Source organism: Diachasmimorpha longicaudata, chromosome 10 (genome assembly GCF_034640455.1).
Source record: "Diachasmimorpha longicaudata isolate KC_UGA_2023 chromosome 10, iyDiaLong2, whole genome shotgun sequence".
In the NCBI taxonomy this organism is placed as follows: Eukaryota; Metazoa; Arthropoda; class Insecta; order Hymenoptera; family Braconidae; genus Diachasmimorpha; species Diachasmimorpha longicaudata.
The window spans coordinates 5,526,807-5,545,688 of record NC_087234.1 but is presented as its reverse complement, the minus strand read 5'-3'; the positions used below and the strand labels follow the sequence as shown (position 1 = coordinate 5,545,688).

Genomic DNA, 18,882 nt, shown 5'->3' with positions numbered 1-18,882 from the left:
TGAGTATTTATTAGCCCCACTAGACAGACGATTCATTTCAAAATGCTTCCGTTGAATTATTCCACGCAAAAATGGAAAAACATCATAAGCAGTACAATTGTGAAAATAGTCTTCGGAAAAATATTTAAACTCAATTATTCAACTCAACAAAGAGCCCATAATTCACCAATGAAATGTGAACTACTGTGGGTTAGATCTAGCCCCTATGTGATGTCCTCACAACCTATAATACGTGGGAGACGATGGGCAAATGAATGAAAACCAGAAAGGAGTGGACTAAGAGGGGAAAAAATTCCGTGAATGAAAGGCCCACTAAATATCTCCTTTCATAACAACTCCTCTTATTTTCCGCAGGGAGTATCCGACTAGCGGTTCTTCCAGTTGTGCCACTATTTCCCCGGCTGATGAAGACCTCGAGTCACATTTATGACGAGCACTCACTGCCATTACCCGGTAGCCGCTCATTAATTATTTCAATCTCCTGCCTGACCTCAGCTCTTCGATTTATTCAATTTGCAATCGGTTTTATCGGATCACATTACGAAACAGCTCGATCAGTTTCATTTTTCCGCACTAGAGGGAGGGGATATTCGAGCAAGATGGAGGCGCTTTCACCTGCCGGCCACCTCGGATTTTTAAACATTTCTTAAAATTATTCATCTCTTTTAAATGAATTGATTTTTTTTTTCGTTGGGCTCTCCGAAAAAGAACAATTCTGGTATTTTTTTCACCACGAAATTCGTTGGATGTCGTTCACGTACAAATCAAGTACATGAACTTAATCTAATTCTCATCTGATTACCCTCTTGTAGACTTTTCCATTCTCTTTTGACTAAGAATTAATTTGTGCTGTTTATATTTGTACATAAAGAAGTGAATGGACATGTCGAGTTAATTAATTGATTAAGTAATTATGATTAATCACATCGCAAATTATTTTCGCATTCCACAATTTTTTCTACGTGTCAGTCTATGATAGCGTAGCAATAAATTCTCTTTCTGTTTTATTGTTTCGAAAAATTTTGACTTTTATATCCGAATGAATGGGTAAAAAATCTAGGTGTTAGAGAATCGCCGGCAAAGTATTGAGCACAGCAGCTGGAAGTTGTCCCGGAGTCCGTTACGAAATAATATTGCCTATATAATGCATGAAACCGGGTCCACCCGCCCACGCGCGTGCCAACCCCCCACTATCTCTCTTGTTTGAGGCCCCGAATGAAAGTCCGAGTGTCATTTTAGGCTGTCATTAAAATCCAACTGGGAAGTTGGACTGAACGACCTCGAAGGATGCATCGTCATTTTTTTTTCTCCTCGCCTTTCCTTGCAAGAGAATTTCCATTTTCTCGTGCAAATGGCATAATTAAGGAGGGGGACGACCACTTTGCGGTCGTTGTCTGGACCCAATGAGCATTCCCAGAGAAAAATTAACCTGTTGATACATCATGAGTATTTTTAAAAATAAAATTTGATAATATAAATACGGTAAAAGGTTCAATTCTATTAAGATTTCAGCTAAAAATTTTTTAGCGTGTGGAAAACTGATGTTTTCTGTGCAGCGTGCGAAAAATTCACTTTACGAGACAACAATTCGCAATTCCACCATCATAAAAAAATACGGCCAGAAATAATTCCAATAATTAATTGATTGGTTCAAAAGTCAAGCGAGAAAGGTGCAGAATTTAAACTGAAGAACTAATTTTTATTCAGAAATATTTCCTCTGTTTTACCATCAGTTGTCTCATCGTCTTTACCAACCGCAGAGGGTATATTCTAGTCATGTCGCTCTTCACCTATTCACATTGTTCACGAATACTTTACGCGCATTTTTCTCTACCTCCGGGGCGGCCGGTATCGTGTAAATAATCGTCTAATGTTGTCTATCACAAAATCTTGTGTTTCCCCTATTTGTTAATATTTTTTCCCCTGATCTGCAAAAAGTGAGTCACGACTGGGGAATCACCGGGACAGTGACGAACAGTTAGGTGATTTTTTTTCATCTTCAGATTAATTCCACGTAACTCATCCATTAGTTTGAGAGGTTTATTTCCACTGTTTTGTTATTAGAGTGCATTCTTCGGTGTGAGAATGTTCCAGAGAAGTTTGGATTTTTATTTTAGACAAACTAAGGCATCAGGAAGTAGTGATGGAAAATCAAAAATTGAGGTTACACCCAAGCAGAGGAGAACTCTCTCTGTCGCCTCGAAAAAGGTTTGTTTTTTAGTAGCCATTTTATTGTTCTTTCATTGTGCTTTTTTACACAATTTAGTAGATTTCTCACCAATAATTTCTGTGATTTTTACCCCTCAGGTATTAGGTAAACCCTCTAAAAGCTCTAGACTTTCTCAAATCAGCCCGATGAAGTCTAATCGCCCGAAAGACCTAATAATCCTGGACGATTCCAGTGAGGATTCACCTCCAACTGGTCCCCCCACTATCGCCCAGGGGACATCTAGCTCATCCAACTTCTCAAAATCTCTCAAAAACCTCCAAAAACGGTCTAAAACTCCTAAAAGTCATCGAAAAGTTCCCAGTTCTTCCCGACCATCCACCACCCCTCAACTCTCCCCCTCACAAACCCCAAAATACTGCATCTCCCTCCTCGATTCCGACGATGATGCAGAAACCCCTCTTCCCACCCCTCATCAGTGCCTGGAAAAAAATTCCAAGAAAAAATTCTCTCCAAAACGTGCCTTATCCTTCACTTCCTGTTCGAGTCCCTTAAAACGTCAGAGGATCAACGATATAATGTGCCAGCAACTGACAAAAGAGAATAGCTTCCAAGGATACGCCTTGACAACGACGACCAGCCTCATAGAGAGCATAGGTCCCTCCCAGGTGTTGACCCAAGAGATTGCCAAGGAGATGAGTTTCTCTACAAAGACTGAGAGTGTCATAAAGGAGGATGTGATGCTATCCGAGGATGACTGGAACCCTGCCGAAGCGGAGGACTCGATGAGGCCTCTGATGGCTGCAACTGCTCCAGGGAAATCTCCAAAGTCTTATCTGAGGATTCTTTCGTCCGAGACAATCAACAGAAGGTTCGATTCGCACCGGAACTCCCAGAAGAATTCGCAAGAAACGGGTGATCAGGGACCCAAAAAGGCTGATAAGACGCTGCACAAGATCCTGGAGAGTGAAAAGAACATGAGGATTGATGGTTCAAGGGATTTTGAGGCCGGTGTCTCTGTGAGCCCTGAGACACCTACAAAGGGTAGGAATTCAGCAGCTCTGAGAACGCCTGAAAGAAGTTCCAAGCTGAAATTATCATTGCAAAAGAATAGGGTGTCTGAGAGTCCTTTGAATAAACTGGAGACGCCCCCGGCGAGAACGCCCTCCACTTTCTCACCGACTAAAATGTCCCCGACGAAGAGGCATTACTACCCGAGAAAGATCTTCAAAGAGAGCATAAATCTTGGAACTGTGGTTGAGAATCTGAACCTGGCTAGACAAGGAGTCATTCCTATGAATGACTTCGATCTCGGAGAGATTTACGAGACGGGAGAGTTCAAGTTCCAGTGGGGGACGATGGACACCAGTGCTGCAGAGCAGTATGACATCAGTGATGTCGTTGTTCCAATGAGTAAGCACTCGGAGAGACTGCTGGAGATGATCTCCTGGGTGTTCGCTGAACCAGCCAACTGTGCCTACTTTGACGAGGAGGAGAGGGACATGATCTTCAGGATATTGACTTTGAAGCAAGAGGAGCAAGTGCTGCTGGCCATCATGCTGAAGAGGGAGATCAGGTGGTTCAGGGTGAACAAGCAGAATTATGAGAAACACATCGAGGGGAACATGGAGAGCTCGTTGATGAGTCTGGCTCAGAAGGGGTTCTTTAACAGTGACTGGGAAAGCGTCGACATTGAGATAATTTTCAGTCTCCTGCAAGTAGACGAACTGAAAGAAGTCTGTAGACTCATGAAGTTAAATCACAACGTAGCTAAACCGAAAATGATCGCCTCATTGAAGCAGCTCTTGCGCCAAAAAAGAAGTCACTTTAGTACAAAGTCTCCCTGTGAAGTATTAAAATCTCGTTTACTATCAGTAGTGGGTCCAATTCTGAAGCTCGCGGACAGCTTTGTCTCCTTGATCCATCGAATTCTCGTTCTCTACTATCCCAATCATATTCCCGAGGACAAGCTATCCGACATCTTCTTCCTGTTCTCGGAGGTTCACTACGGCAACAAGACCTTCCCTTCGACTCCGATAACGCGTTATCCACTGTTCAAGAATCGTCAGAGTCTGATTGATTACGTGGAAGCTAAACTCATGTGGTCAGAGATAGCTCGGATCATGAGCGAAAAGAATAAAGGGCCTTCTCACTGGGAGGCGGCAAGGGAATTGGGGACCAAGGCTTACGATAGACTGAAGGAATTGGTTGATGCAGGTGTTGTACTGCAGTCATACCAACAGCACTCGTCTTTTAAATCTGAAAAACAATCTTACAAATTGCCTTCTCACATCGGTCGCTTCACATCGATTTACGTGTGGTCTAAAATCATGATTCTAAGTATCGAAGCCTTCAAGAAGATCAAGCCCGACGGTTACATTATCGCCGCAACGTACCTGGAATTTCTCCTCAACAACCGTGGAAACATTCCCGTTAGCTCTGGCAAACTCTACAAAGAGCTGACGATGATTAAAATGAGCCACTTGAAGAATCCTGAACATTCAGCTAGGTTAACTCTCGAAGCCTTCTCCACGACTTCGTCGATCATCGACCAAGCAGAGATGCTGGATAGGGCGAAAAAGCTGGCAGGCAGAGTCAACGGTATCTCCGTGGTTACCAAGGATAAACTCAAGAATATCGTTGCCGAGAAAGAGACGGAATTACTCTGTCTGCCGAGGGAGAGGGAGATCGAGGTGATGAAGGTGGAAAGGGAGGGCATGTGGGGAAAGAGTCTCTGGCTGCTGCGAATGGAGGATGAGGAAACGGGATATGGAAGCGTTGAAGATGTCGCTCTCAATCATTACGCCGATATTGGGTATCCCAAGGGAATTCATTGCGAGGGAGCCCTTCCGGTCACTCTCTTCGCTTGTCTCTTTTGGAAAGAGATCTACGAGCTCCCAGTACCTGGTGCCTTTGTCTCACCCTTCCAAAATGCACCTCTAGACCTGTTTGGATCGAACTTTTACGAAAATCGGAGGGAACATTTGGAGAAAAAATTTGCAGAGCTCGAGGCACTCAAGGATTTTGAGTGTGTGTGGGTGAATATGGTGGAGAATTACCGGGATTTTATGGCGTTGGAGTCCATCATCCGCGAGGTGGTGGCGGATGTTCAACTTTTTTATGAGATTATCAAGTGTTTGGGGAAGAATGGAGTACTTGGTATTTGTAAGAGAATCGTCTTGGAGGGGTTTGTCAATTGGAGATCAGGATTTCCTGATTTATTTGTTTGGAATGCCAAAACGGAGAAGTGTAAGGTTGTTGAGGTGAAGGGACCCGGTGACACTCTCTCGGTCAAACAGAAATTATGGATCAAGTATTTGGAGGAGATTGGGGTGAAGGTGGAGGTTTGTCTTGTTAAAGCTATGCAACAATGTTGAGGAATTCCATTTATAGTGGGATTAAAAAAGAAAGAAAGTTCACTTTTTATTTTTTGTTTTTTTTGTAAACGCCAATTCCTCGAGACTATCGTCTTTGCATTTATTCTAGTTTGGGAGGACTGCATGTTGGGGATATTGCGTATATTTTGTCGTTTCATTATTTTAATATTAAAGATTGGATATTTAAAAATAGTTTAATCAGAAGTTGTGCGAGTCACCATACGAGTGGTACTGTGTGATCTATATCGGAAATATATAAACTCGGGGGAATAAATACATACGAAATAAAAATTTTTTACCGAATCATTTTTTCTTGAAAAAAGTAGAAGAAAATTCTACTCTCAACAGTATGGAAATTATTTTCCGAACCGTGACATAATATTTCTTATGACTGTATTAAAGAAATAAATAATTATTTTAAGCAACGAAAGGAGTTTTTAATTTTTATGGTACCATTTTATTTCTCATTTTTGGCTGACGTGGAGGTGACCTCAGCATAGATAGAAAAATATATTGTATTAGAAAAACTGAGGGCCCGTGAAATAACTTTCGGATTGTTCATGAAACAACAATTTTATTAATGTGCTTTTTTAACTATTCAGTACATTACGTTTTTTGAAATTTTATTGTTTCCTCTTGGTGATCCTGATTTTTTCAGGACTAAGTTGTAGCTGCAGAAGTGCAATAGACTTACGATGATTCCTGGCAAAATAAAAATACATGTGCGGGAGTGTTTTATTTTATTCGGGTAATCATTTTCATTTATTTATTCATTTAGCTCTATTGGTAAATAAAAAAGACTTACTCGAATCCACTGTTCTAAGAAATCCTCTACGGTTTGATGTGGCTTCCCTTTGAACGGAACAAATACAATTCAAGTTTGAGTTACACTTATTGAATAATATCAATGATTATCTTTGTAAAGCAATAGGAATAATATTTTTTTATAAATATTTATATACAGTCGATTTTGTAGATAAAATGGATCGGGACTAAATTTACTTGAGTTGAGGTATTTGGAATGAATTTGTTGAGAAGCAATAATATAGAAATGGTACATACGTGGTGTCACTTCCACTGTGTCACCATGAACTCTGCATACATAGTAGCCTGATGGACAGCAATTCAAATTAATTTTTTGTTGGGAGTATGACGCTCCTAACTAAGGGGCGATTCCGCTCGGAGGGATGGTCTGTCCCTCAAGGAACTATATCACTTAAACGTGAGGGGATATTAATGAATTTCACTCAAAGTATTACTTACGGTGTCCAGCTCCAGCCTCACTTCGTTCGTTACTTCCCGTATTTTTGGTTTCCGTGGTGGTATCCGTAACTATGACTGTTAAAAAGCCAGTAAATTCAATTAATCCGGGATACTAATTAATGTTAGAATCAAATCCCCGGAAATTTTGATCCAAATCGATTAAAATCATGCAGATAACACTTACCTGTTGTGCCTTCATCTCCATATTGGATGGGGCTAAACGCCTCTTCTTCGACGGCTAAAAAATCATTTAGTTGGATTAAGTTTACGCTTCAATTATTAATTATGATGCCATATTATAATCAAACATTCTTTTACAGGATCGCAATGAAATACACACGTCAAAAAGAACGAAACCTATGGACATAATATTCACCTTCCTCCTGTTGATTTCCGCTTGAATCGGTGTTAAGCTTCCTATATGTGGTAACTGATAAAACAAAATCAGTCAATTAAATTAAGTTGATGATTAAAACTAATAACTTGCAAGTTCAATGAGATTATGTTAATGAGTATATCGCACGAAAGAGCCTGAAGCAAAATGGATGAAACTTACCTTTCGTGACTTTACGTCGGCCGTCACGGTCGATCACAACGTCATATCGGACAGCTGCAAGAAAAGAACAATTCCATTAAGTTGATATTTTAATTATAATTGCCAATAACGTTGAATGTTAATATTTTTTACTAAGCTTTCCACAGTGAATGGAATAGATTTGGCTAAAATGAACAGAAATTGGAGATAGGATACTCACACTCGATGAATCTTTCTTCCTGACCGTTATGCTCCTGATGCTCCTTATGTTCATGATGCTCTTTATGTTCATGATGCTCCTTATGCTCCTGATGATCCTTATACTCGTGAGGTGGGGCGGCTGACAAAAACATTATTCAAGTAAAGCAAGCTGACATGTGGTTAATTATTACCTATGGAGAGCGTACACCAGAGACAATACTCTTCTTGATCTGAATTTTTTTTTGGTTTCCGTTAGTCGTTGAACTCGGTTCAACTGAACAAAAAAGCCATTTAATTAAATTTACGCTTTAATTATAAATTAGAAAAGAGTAACCCAAGTATTGAGCTAAAATTAGGGAAATACTCGCCAGCAGTGACTTGATTTTGGTAAATTTTTGAATATATGACAATGTAAAATCCTACGTAGTAATATTTTTTTAAATTAATTGTCATTCTGTTCTACATTCATTCAACTCGAATTTACTGCTGGCGGAACTTTCACTGGACTCACCCGCTTCGTTTAAAAATTCAAGGAACACCTCGTCGTCCTTTCTGAGGTTCCTTACATGATGGCACTTGCAATGTACTAGCACGTTTTCAGACGCCCTCTCGCAAATGCAGAATCCCTCCTTGGTGATTACTGATGGGTAATACCACAAAGTTCTCGTAAATAAGGGATCATTCATTATTTGTTCACTTTTTTATTAATTTTTTTTTTTGTGAAACAAAACTCATATAAACTCGACTAAAGGAAACTGAAATTGTAAAGATAATACTTACGTCGCACTAATCCATTACTCTTTTTTGCGACGTGAGTCGCACCAGGTCGAAGGACTGACAAAAATCAGTGATTTCAATTAACTTTCAGTTTTTATTATTAATTCTCAGGATAAGATGTCAATGTACATAAATATAATACTTACATACCACCAATGTGTCCCGATTGTTGTTGGGGATTGTGTGCCAAACGCGAGTGACTGATAGAAATCCATTCAAAACAGAATACAATTAATAATTAATAATTGTGCATTTATTTTTATATTGTTGTACTATTATATTTTTAAGGCCGAGATGTCTTGCTCATGATTCAACTCACCTGACCCGTCATAATCACCGATACTAACATGCTCTCCTATTTTGTAACTAATTGTGGAGGGGCATTTGCAGTATTGAAGTACTTCTCCCCTACCAGGTCGGCAGGTGCACAATCCATCGACAGAAATGGCTGAAGAATAATATGCACAATATTTCAGGTGAAATTACTTCTTCAATTAATGTCCTTACGAATTTAGATAACGATAATAATAGCTAATAGTGTCATTTAAATATTAATAATAATGAAGTCACCTGTGATGATCACAACGAAAACGATGAGTTGGCCCAACATTTCCGACTTTGTTGAACAGACTTTTGTTCAATCAATTGTCTTATGGAAACTTTGAATTATATGATATGTGTCTACAAAAACTCATTAAATATCTGTGGCCTCTGTTTGTTAAATACTGACGAACAATGAGCAACCGCACGTGCTGGAATTTGGAAATTTTAATCACTCCGTGCGATAAACGGCGGATCATGCACGCCAGCCCGTGCGTTACGCACATTTTGAACAATATCATTTTATAAATATTGCTCAAAAGATTAATAAAAAAATGATACTGGTGTACCTAAAAATAATAAACAATACGTGCCACACAAGGAATTGCTGAAGGAATTGAACAATGGGTAAAGATATTACAAAAATCATTAAAGAAATGTGTTTTTTAAAGAACTGAATGCAAAAAATTTAGATAAACCAATTTCTATCTGTATTTTTGTCATTTCTTTAAATTTGATTTATTTAATTATCTTTTCAACTTAAGATTCCTTTCTCTGCCACATTTTTAATATTCCAGTACAAATTCATTAGAATTTTTTAGACAAAACCGCTAGTGAAGGTTTTTATGAAATTCGAAATGTTCCCAGAATTGTCACGTGTTCAGTCACGTAATCCCACTCTAGAAAATTTCCCGCCAATTCTGATCTGGCATCTGCATGTAGCATGAGCTCTGGAACAACCACTTTTTATATTACTCCCTCAACGTCCTCCTCTGTCGCGTTGTAGACGTTATTTACCAGTAACAAATAAAAATAACATTCAATCAAAACGAAATCGCGGAAAATATATGAGAAAGTGCGTCTGCAGTGACGAGTGTAAAATCCTTATTCAAATTGTCACCTGAATTCTATTGACAATCATGAGTCTGTGGGTGGATAAACATCGTCCCACGAGCCTCTCGAAACTCGATTATCATACAGAACAAGCAGAACACCTAAAAAACATGGTGAGTAAGAATATTTCCACAATAATCCAAAATTTGCATTGAGGTTATGTCGAAAATCCCAAAAGAGTTGACCACAAACAACTATGGCAACTACTTGGGATCGGCAGAGTCGAATGGGTCGATTTTTTTTTCAATCTGGAGATATTTTCATATGCTTTAAAATGATCCCTGACTCGTCGAAATCGCGTCGTTGGTTCAGGAGATATCGCGGATCATAGGGACGAAACCGTGAAGTAAATATAACCTCATACGTGAATCTCGTTATTTTTTCCATCCTCGATTCACAATCACGTAATTTTTTGAATGCAAAAAAATTATTGTGGGAAATTTCCAAAGGTCCAAAAGGGTGATTTCCCTCATCTACTGGTCCATGGTCCCCCTGGAGCCGGAAAAAAGACGAGGATAATGGCGATTATTCGAGAATTGTACGGCAGTGGCGTCGAGCGACTTCGTATGGAGGCAATGCAATTTGAAGTAATTTCACAATGATTATTTACTTCAACATCGATTATTAATGTAGAATCCCATCACAATATTCATAGTTTTCGCTTTGACATTAGACCCCATCGAAGAAGAAATTGGAGATCATGACGATAAGTTCAAATTATCACATTGAAGTTAATCCCAGTGATGTTGGAATTTATGACAGAATTGTTATTATGGATTTGGTTAAAACAACTGCCCAGACACATCAGATTGATATAAATGGCCAAAGAGAATTCAAGGGTAAGACAATGATTTCCATATCAACGAAAGATCGATTGAAAATATTTTCTATCAAATGAAACATTTTGGTTTAGCCCCTTTTGTTAATTTTCCTGTTCATTATTCCAATTGATTCTCCTGTTAACTCTATAGAATTTCTCTTGTTCAAATTTCCGTTAGAAATTCCCGAATACATGTTACTTTTGGTTATTTCAGTGGTTTTACTAACTAATGTCGATCAACTCACGAAAGATGCTCAGCACGCACTCCGCAGAACCATGGAGAAATACGTATCAACGTGTAGATTAATTCTCTGTGCAAATTCAACGGCCCGAGTCCTCCCAGCTATCAGATCTCGTTGTCTAGCTGTTCGAGTGCCAGCTCCAACGATTCCAGAGATAAAATCCATACTCCAGTTGGTTGCAAAGAAGGAGGGACTGAATTTACCTGACGGATTCGCTGAAAATGTGGCTAAAGCCAGTGAGAGGAACCTCAGGAGGGCGGTCCTCATGCTCGAGGCCTGCAAAGTCGAACAGTGAGTTTATGATTTTCATAATTCGCCCGATGTTCTTGTAAGTTTCTTCATTAACGAGATAATCCGATGATTTTTACGCTCCCAGGTATCCCTTCACAAGTGATCAGAAGATAACCGAGCCAGACTGGCAGTTGTTCCTCCGCAAAACAGCAACTATGATGGTCGCAGAACAAACCCCCAGGAAGCTCCTCGACATTCGAGGACGGCTCTACGAATTGCTCACTCACGCCATTCCCTGCGATCTTATATTCAAAGGATTACTGCAGGAGTGCATTAAAAATTGCGATCTCCCGTTGAAATCAGAGATTGTTGCAGCTGCTGCTGAGTTCGAGCATAGAATGCATCACGGATCGAAACCCATATTTCATTTAGAGGCCTTTGCCGCGCGGTTCATGGCAGTTTATAAAAAATTCATGGACACCAGCATGAGCGATTTTTGAAGGATATAAATGATTTTTCCATTTTGTACCATTCAACATAACTCTAATTTAAATTTCCCACTTTTTTCCTTTCAGCTTTATATGAATAAATAAATACGATTTTTTAGTTAAATTTTTGTGTTCAATTATTCTCTCTAGAGTTGAAACAAAAAAATTATTAACACTAATTATTGTTCTCCGGCGATAACATGATTTCATTCTCGTTTTCTCTCGCTATAATAAATTACTCGACAATTTTATTGCAAAGATATATAGTACAATGAATTTTTCGGTTATACTGTCCTCCAGAAGTTTACCTTCAGTACATGGCAGTTAAAACGAAGGCTGCAATTACTGACAGACCGAGCATAGTCCAACCGGTGCTGTAGACCTGCTTGATCGTGAGAAATTGTCCCATGTCCCAAGCCTGATAGAAAAAATAAAGAAAATCAGTACTAGCCACCAATTTTGATGAAAAAAAAATCCACAGAAAATTCGAGTTCTACATTCCTTTTGCTGAGAATAAAGATAATTCTCAATTATTTTACTCACCAAGTGACGAATTCCATTTAAATAATGGTAAGTCGCTGGCCAGGCAACGGCAAATTTCAGGAGAAATAGAAGTGGGCTTGCCAGATTCATGGCAGCTATTGAATCAATGACACAATTGACACCTCCGGGTAGGAACAGGCTGGCTAAAAATTAATCATAAATTTAAGGGCTGACGCTGTCCATACTCGTAAATATTCATTCTTCAAAGACATGTGGCTCTCTCTCTAATTAATAATAATTATTAAAATATCACCTGCACCAGCTCCAGTTGCATAAAATGCAAGTGCCATTCCCGTGCCTCGATGTGTGATTGACAACATTGATGTCAATTGAGGTTTGTAAATAGTCAAATGAGGTGACATTGGCCTCTTCAATCGTTTATTCTTCTCGATATATGACTCGCAAGCCTGAACGGCTGCACACCGGCTCAATGTTGACGGCAGCCCTACAGAACTGCTGAAAAATATAAAAATTCACATTTTGAATTTCTGGGGTGAATCCCCTGGAGAGTTAAAACCCCAAAAATTGCGAAAATAAACGAATAGGTTATGTAACAAAAATTTATTTACCTGGGCGCGAGAATTCCCTTGAACTGTCCGACATTGAGACTCTTTTGACAGAATAATCTGAACATTTATAAACATTAATATTGACGTTCAAAAATATTATCGTAATGTTGAAAATAATTCGGCACATTATTTTGAATTTCCTCACCTGGTGTAGCTCAAAGCCATTTTTCGTCTATTTATCCTCCTCGAGAGCTGAGAACACTGATTTCTGATAATTAGAAGGAACAGGAGAATCTAATTATCCTTCACGATTGTTCGTTTGTATTTTTCCTTACGTCACAGTCGAAAAATTGCAGAAAATAAATGTCAGGATGAAGAATTATCTACCCTAATGTACTTAGCCAACGGGGGATCGCGAACAGAGGAACTAACTAATGTAGACGATTGTACATCGTTAGTACATGATTGTACATGTATTCATTTTGTTTGTAGTCCCGTGGATAATTGATAATTATGATTTTAATTTCGCACACGATGTGAGCCGGAAAATGAAAATCAATTTTTTCAATTGAACTGTGGCTAGATTGATAGGAAATGATTTGTAGATCACGAATATAAAAGTTTGCACAGACCCCAATCGTCGAATAAAATAAAATAACAATTGTGATAGTGGAAAAATTTTTTGAATGAGCAGGCAAAGATTATGGGGGGGATCGCTGACGCCAATGGAGCGGCTTCAACAATAAAATTTCGTAGCGGTGGTGCATGAACTACGATGGTGAACGTGCCTGTAGGTACGGCAGTACCACAGAGAACGCGGCTAATTGGGTTGGGAGGTTTTTTGCTCTAGGAGGTCCAGAAGACGAGAAAAACGTAAAAATCCACAAGCGTCATACCTGAAAAATATATCAGAAAAACTAAAAACGATAGGGTAACTCACAAAAAATCAATTTACGAAAAGTCTCCGTCAATAAGTTAACTTTTTTAATCACAAAAATAACAGCTTTACTCTTATAAAGAATTCCAAATACAATAGTCTATTTACAGAGAGTGGACACTTGATAAATATATAATTTGGCCAATTAAATATTCTTCAGACAAAAATTAAAGCCATTTTTTAATGAGAACTTGAGGCATTTGATTGCCTGAGACAAATGTGATGGACAAAATGATATTTTTTAGTGAATTATCTTCGCTTTGACGAGAGCACGATCGAAAAATTGCAATGAAATGTCAGCTGCTGGTATTCGCTATAGCTCGTCACCCCCGAACCACTTTGATTTCTTTTTCTCTTTTTTCCTATCACCACACCAGCAGGCCTCTCTCTGGGCGTCCATGTAGCTCTTGCAGCCGAGGGCAGTTGTCCCAGTGAACAGCATCTTCGCTGCTGCTTTGCAGGTATTGACAACGGTGACACCAGTGGACTGATAACCCTGACAGTACTTGTACAGACAACGTTTCATTTCCAAGTCACATTTTTCCTTGTCGTTGTTGCAGGTGTCGTAGCAAATGTCGTGCTGATCACAGCATTTTGTCATTTCTGACAGAGGAAGGTACTCAGAGCTTATCTGAAAATTGAGGGACATTCAGATTTTCAGAGGTGATGAAATATTCATGCGGAGCTTACCTCGATTCCTAATGAGCCGCATCCATTACTCTGTGGCACATGATTTCTGTTTGGCTTGGGAGTGACACCTGTACATTTATTATGAATTAATACAACTTCTCCTTAGGAAGAATTTACGTGAACATTTATGTTGAAGAATTCCTGTTTAGAAATTCTCCATGAAAACATTGTCTGGAACATTCTGTGAATAATTTCTACAAAATACTTTTCGTTGGACATTGTCCAAGAAAACCATTGGAAAATTAGCAACATTCTCAATAAAACAGCAATGGTATTTTCCCCTGAATTCTTTCATTTTCTGTGAAATCGTTTGGGACGTCATATTAGCATGTAAACATGGATTGAAATTTTTGAGGTTATGATACATAAATGTTGACTTATCTAATTCTCACCTGAAGGACACTGAAAGACACAGGTCTCCTCCACAGCTGCGTCGAACACTTCATGAATATCCTTCACTTTTTTTGCCACTGTAATTGCATTTTGGAAAAGGTCACCAAAAACAGTTTCAGCAGCTAGGACAGCATCACGGAGATTGCCCAGTAGACCAGCACCATAACCAGACCATGCATATGCCATGAATGTAAGAATGTAAACGAAAAATTTACGATAACGTAAAAGATCCATTTGGGTGTATTTAATTGATCACTAATACTGGATTTCTTAGGCCAGGGCGATGAGTCGGCCTTTCCAAACGTGTGATCATTTGACTGGCCGCGGTAAGCGGTTCACGGTGACCACGCAATGCACCGAAATATATTTATAGAAATGGAGGTGTAAACCGTGAAAGCCAATTAGCAATCGATGCTCGAAAATAAAAAAGACTAAGATTTTGAGACATCTCTGGAACAGACCCCCAAATTTCATTTTTAAAAATTCGTTTTATTGACAAATAACAATTCTCATTTTTCATTAATTTCTAGGGCTTTTATTTTTCTAAGAATTTTGATTACCATTATTGCTAAGTGTAAAAAATCTATCACAATCAACTTGACATGTAAAATTCACATGTGATCGCCTTGGGAAAAATGATTGAAATCAATATAAGTTGTTCATAAGGAAACAGGACGTTTCATTTCTTCTGAAATCTTGCGACAATGTCATGATGCCGGACTCCCTTAGTCTCGGGTAGGGCTAGAGCAACGAAGATCGTGGCGATTATCGATATTGCAGTATAAATATAAACCGTTGACACAATGCCATTGACTAACAATAACGGATAAATATGCAATGTTATGAAATTAAAAATGCTGGCCATGCATGTGGTCAGCGGTGCAAGGTAATGCACGTATTGTATTGGGTATAGTTCGCCAACCATAGACCAGGGTACTGCCATCAACCCGTAGGAACCAGCGGCCTGAAATCAAATACATTAACTGTTCCAACATTGATGAATATTTGTTCATTCAGTTGTTCTTCTTCTTTGTTCATCATCACCATTAAAAGTGAAGCATAAGGATATTCTCAGTTACGCAACTCGGTAGTTCTGAGCTCCAGAGACGAGACTTCCCAAAAGCGATCTAATTACTTACCACAGAAATAAATATACAAATTACTGCAATATGTTGATATTTATCATACGCATCATCACTGTTGATGAACTGCAGATAAATTCCTAAGGCCCCCAACGAGATGGCCATTCCGACAGTGGACACTAGTGATATGCTGCGCACTCCCAGTCTGGAAATATGTCAATATTGTTAATCTATTCCCTTTATAAAAAATCCACCAAAAGAAATACCTGTGACTCGTGGATACAAGTAGTACGGACCCCAAGAACTGTATAACACCCATAATAGCGGTAATGAGAAAAGGATCAGCCGACAAGCCAACTTTGGTGACAAAGTCGACTGAATAAGCAATAATCACACATATCCCGCAGAATTGTTGAAAAACAAACAGAGCATTGAGAATTAAAAATGGCTTCCAAACTTCTGGCAACCGCATTATCCGCCAAATTTTGTGAATTTTGCGGCAAATTTTGCTGGAGCTTTGATGTTCTATTGGCTTGTTAGCAGTAATTTCCAGTGAGATGGACTCCATTTCGCACTCTTTGAATTTTTTTAAACAGTCATTTTGCATTTGTATGAATTCGGCATTCAGTTCAGCTGTTTCTTTTTTCAATCCTCGGAGTTTCATGAGACATTGTTTGGCCATTGACTCTTGATTATTGTGGAGGAGCCACATGGGACTCTCAGGGAGGAATAATAGAATCGATGAGGCGGAGACAAGTGGAATTATAGTCGATATAGTGGCCTGCATCCGCCAATTCTGGAAGATTAAAAAATTGGAAAGTGAGGGGAAGAAATTCGATCACATGCTCATTATCACCTGTTTATTAAAATAAATTTTCCACCTCCGGGAACATCTAATTGACTCACCGGAATGAAGTAACCAAGAATGTAAATAATTAAAATTCCAGCGGCTACAGAGAGACTCGTGCCGTTCATTAAACCCAACCGATGCTGAGGTGTTGATATTTCAGCAATGTAAACAACCGTTGGCGCTGACACTAGACCCGTGCCAACCCCTAAAATTTTTTATAATTTCCCTCAATTAATTAATAAAAAAATCAACTACAATTTCTGCCGTAAATTTAATAAATAACGTCAATATTCTGTTTCGGTAATAAGTAGCAACAAATTTGGAAAAAAATTAAGAACGGTCGATCCATCTTGTAATTCTCGAGGCAAAACTGATTTATTAATTAATTAACCATTTATTGGTATTGAAATTTAATTAAGAAGCCATCGATCAGAATATCTTGTAAATCCTACAACATTTTCGATAAGAAATCATTGACACTGCATGTACCTGCAATAAATCGCCCGATGAGAATTTGTTCCACTCCGTAACTGACTGAGATTATCAGCCATCCAACGGCACATGTGAATCCAGTGATAGCCATCGGAATTTTTCTCCCTGTCCTCATGCAAAAAGTCCCAAGGAGGCACCCAAAAGGGCCGGAAATTCCCACAATTGATGCTATGGCAATATTGCAGATAATTTTTCATCCAGACGATTCCCAGATAGGTTAATAATATCAGTATTTATCATGTAATTTTTTATTTAGTATAATTTTTAGAAAATTAAATAAATGAAACCTCACCAAACCAAGTAGCAGCCTTTTCATTGCCATAAAAAATGGCATCACTTGCCTCGGAGGTATCATTTTTTGTTAATAATGGTAAAGCCACTGCCGAATATCCGATATTCATCCCCGGGCTGATCAATGTCATCATCGTATGTATGGCATAATAAAACTGTCGGAAAAATTAATTATTTCAACCGTGAAAAGTATATTACGCAAAGAGTGTGGTAAAAAATTTCTGACAAATGTGAGGATTAAAACACGAGCCGCAGTCGATGTTTCCAATCACATGCGTTAGAAAATCTATAGACAGCGTGCGTAATTCGCCCTTTACCGCACGGAGTGCTGTAAAGTTTCATTAAACCCATAATAAAACCAGTGAGTATCGATAATTAAACAAAAATAAATAACTAATAATTTTCTGGGTAATGCTCCATGGAAAGCTTGACAGCCCCCTTGTCATTGAAGCCCCACCGATGCCCCCATGTACCATCGAGCGGTGACAACCGCCGGTTTGTACCGCACCACATGCATTCATCCTATTCCAAACGGAAAAAAATCACTAATAAATTAATAATTAGGTAAATATTTTACTTGGTAAAAAACCGCCCTATCAAATTTATTCGGCGATGGACAACTCATGTTCACCAGAAGCACTTGGTTCAATTGACGATTGTACAAACACTGATGGATTATCGGAGATTCCCGAGACCCGACATTTACGAAAATATCGGCTTTATTTGTTTCGTCAATATTTAAACAGTGTCAGAAAAATGTTGGCTGCAAAATTAGTTTTAAATTTCGGTCTTGTTGAGGAGAATGAACATCTCGACTGGCTGTCCACGCACCGACTGACGACACATGAACTCCAACTAATAGCCCTAGCCACCTCAATTTTTCTTTTCATTTTTTCTGCTCAGATTTGCCATGAAGAGGAGGGGGATGATATCATTAGGGATTTTATGTCTGACTACGACAGCGATCATGAGTGTTCTATTGTTTATCTTTTGATCGAAGATTAAAATATTGAGTAAATGAGAACGTTAATTTTTGTTTTGAGATGGAAGATAATGAACCCCTCTCTTTTTCCATATTTCGACGGGGTATTATCATATGCTTTGTACTTTTGGTTGACAGAATGTCTCCGAGGACGAAAGATATGATTGATGCAATTTAGTAACGTCACGGGATGCTATCACTGCACGTTTTTAAATCTCAAACGATTGATCTCTTGAGTATTGATGAAATTAAGTGATACACGATCAATAAATGCCTTACATGAGGCATGTGGAGTTAATTATCAGCTCGCCTCGTAATTTGGGTGCGTAGAATGATTTCAGAGAGACCAAACAAAGAAATTTCTGCCTGATAAATCCCTGAAAATAGAAATATACATAAATTTGTCATGTCTGAGCTAAAAATTGGACGACATAAACTCTCAATTTGAATAATTGAAGTGGATATGTCAGGTGACATGAGATATTAAGAGGTTTCTACTGAAAATAGGGGAGGTACATGGACAGAGGTTGCCTGACACCTCAAGTAAAATGATTAATAGTCAGGACGAAAAATCCCAG

At 38.7% G+C, this 18,882-nt stretch overlaps 6 protein-coding genes across 7 annotated transcripts; 2 read left to right on the top strand and 4 right to left on the bottom strand.

The window, feature by feature from the left end:
- Window positions 1–42: 42 nt before the first annotated feature.
- LOC135167063 (fanconi-associated nuclease 1-like) lies at window positions 43–5,974 on the top strand. Its single transcript, XM_064129914.1, has 5 exons — window positions 43–232; window positions 355–357; window positions 435–453; window positions 2,118–2,208; window positions 2,308–5,974. Exons 1-5 carry the CDS (start codon window positions 43–45, stop codon window positions 5,542–5,544), a joined length of 3,540 nt encoding a protein of 1,179 aa, XP_063985984.1. The 3' UTR covers window positions 5,545–5,974.
- A 124-nt stretch (window positions 5,975–6,098) lies between these two features.
- On the bottom strand, window positions 6,099–9,050 carry LOC135166682 (uncharacterized). Its single transcript, XM_064129193.1, has 13 exons — window positions 8,891–9,050; window positions 8,640–8,768; window positions 8,467–8,520; window positions 8,324–8,377; window positions 8,055–8,183; window positions 7,563–7,682; window positions 7,364–7,417; window positions 7,184–7,237; window positions 6,992–7,045; window positions 6,808–6,882; window positions 6,607–6,654; window positions 6,350–6,396; window positions 6,099–6,246 (listed from the first exon to the last, which is right to left on the bottom strand). Exons 1-13 carry the CDS (start codon window positions 8,928–8,930, stop codon window positions 6,235–6,237), a joined length of 870 nt encoding a protein of 289 aa, XP_063985263.1. The 5' UTR covers window positions 8,931–9,050; the 3' UTR covers window positions 6,099–6,234.
- Window positions 9,051–9,551: 501 nt separating this feature from the next.
- Rfc38 (Replication factor C 38kD subunit) lies at window positions 9,552–11,659 on the top strand. The gene is made up of 5 exons (XM_064129192.1): window positions 9,552–9,867; window positions 10,204–10,341; window positions 10,428–10,593; window positions 10,789–11,107; window positions 11,193–11,659. The coding sequence occupies exons 1-5, from the start codon at window positions 9,781–9,783 to the stop codon at window positions 11,545–11,547; spliced, it is 1,065 nt and encodes a 354-aa protein (XP_063985262.1). The 5' UTR covers window positions 9,552–9,780; the 3' UTR covers window positions 11,548–11,659.
- An 80-nt stretch (window positions 11,660–11,739) lies between these two features.
- Window positions 11,740–13,017, bottom strand: LOC135166686 (succinate dehydrogenase cytochrome b560 subunit, mitochondrial). 2 transcript variants are annotated; one of them, XM_064129202.1, is made up of 5 exons: window positions 12,793–13,017; window positions 12,648–12,704; window positions 12,332–12,531; window positions 12,079–12,221; window positions 11,740–11,953 (listed from the first exon to the last, which is right to left on the bottom strand). In XM_064129202.1, the coding sequence occupies exons 1-5, from the start codon at window positions 12,810–12,812 to the stop codon at window positions 11,846–11,848; spliced, it is 528 nt and encodes a 175-aa protein (XP_063985272.1). In that variant the 5' UTR covers window positions 12,813–13,017; the 3' UTR covers window positions 11,740–11,845. The 2 variants fall into 2 exon arrangements, with proteins under 2 accessions (XP_063985272.1, XP_063985271.1); XM_064129201.1 differs by having other exon boundaries at window positions 12,332–12,534; window positions 12,793–13,007.
- Window positions 13,018–13,548: 531 nt separating this feature from the next.
- On the bottom strand, window positions 13,549–14,971 carry LOC135166683 (group XIIA secretory phospholipase A2). Its single transcript, XM_064129194.1, has 3 exons — window positions 14,607–14,971; window positions 14,215–14,282; window positions 13,549–14,155 (listed from the first exon to the last, which is right to left on the bottom strand). Exons 1-3 carry the CDS (start codon window positions 14,839–14,841, stop codon window positions 13,838–13,840), a joined length of 621 nt encoding a protein of 206 aa, XP_063985264.1. The 5' UTR covers window positions 14,842–14,971; the 3' UTR covers window positions 13,549–13,837.
- Window positions 14,972–15,081: 110 nt separating this feature from the next.
- LOC135166676 (uncharacterized) lies at window positions 15,082–18,740 on the bottom strand. The gene is made up of 7 exons (XM_064129189.1): window positions 17,900–18,740; window positions 17,324–17,477; window positions 17,029–17,199; window positions 16,596–16,744; window positions 15,956–16,485; window positions 15,747–15,894; window positions 15,082–15,571 (listed from the first exon to the last, which is right to left on the bottom strand). The coding sequence occupies exons 1-7, from the start codon at window positions 17,945–17,947 to the stop codon at window positions 15,287–15,289; spliced, it is 1,485 nt and encodes a 494-aa protein (XP_063985259.1). The 5' UTR covers window positions 17,948–18,740; the 3' UTR covers window positions 15,082–15,286.
- Between the last annotated feature and the right edge of the window lie 142 nt (window positions 18,741–18,882).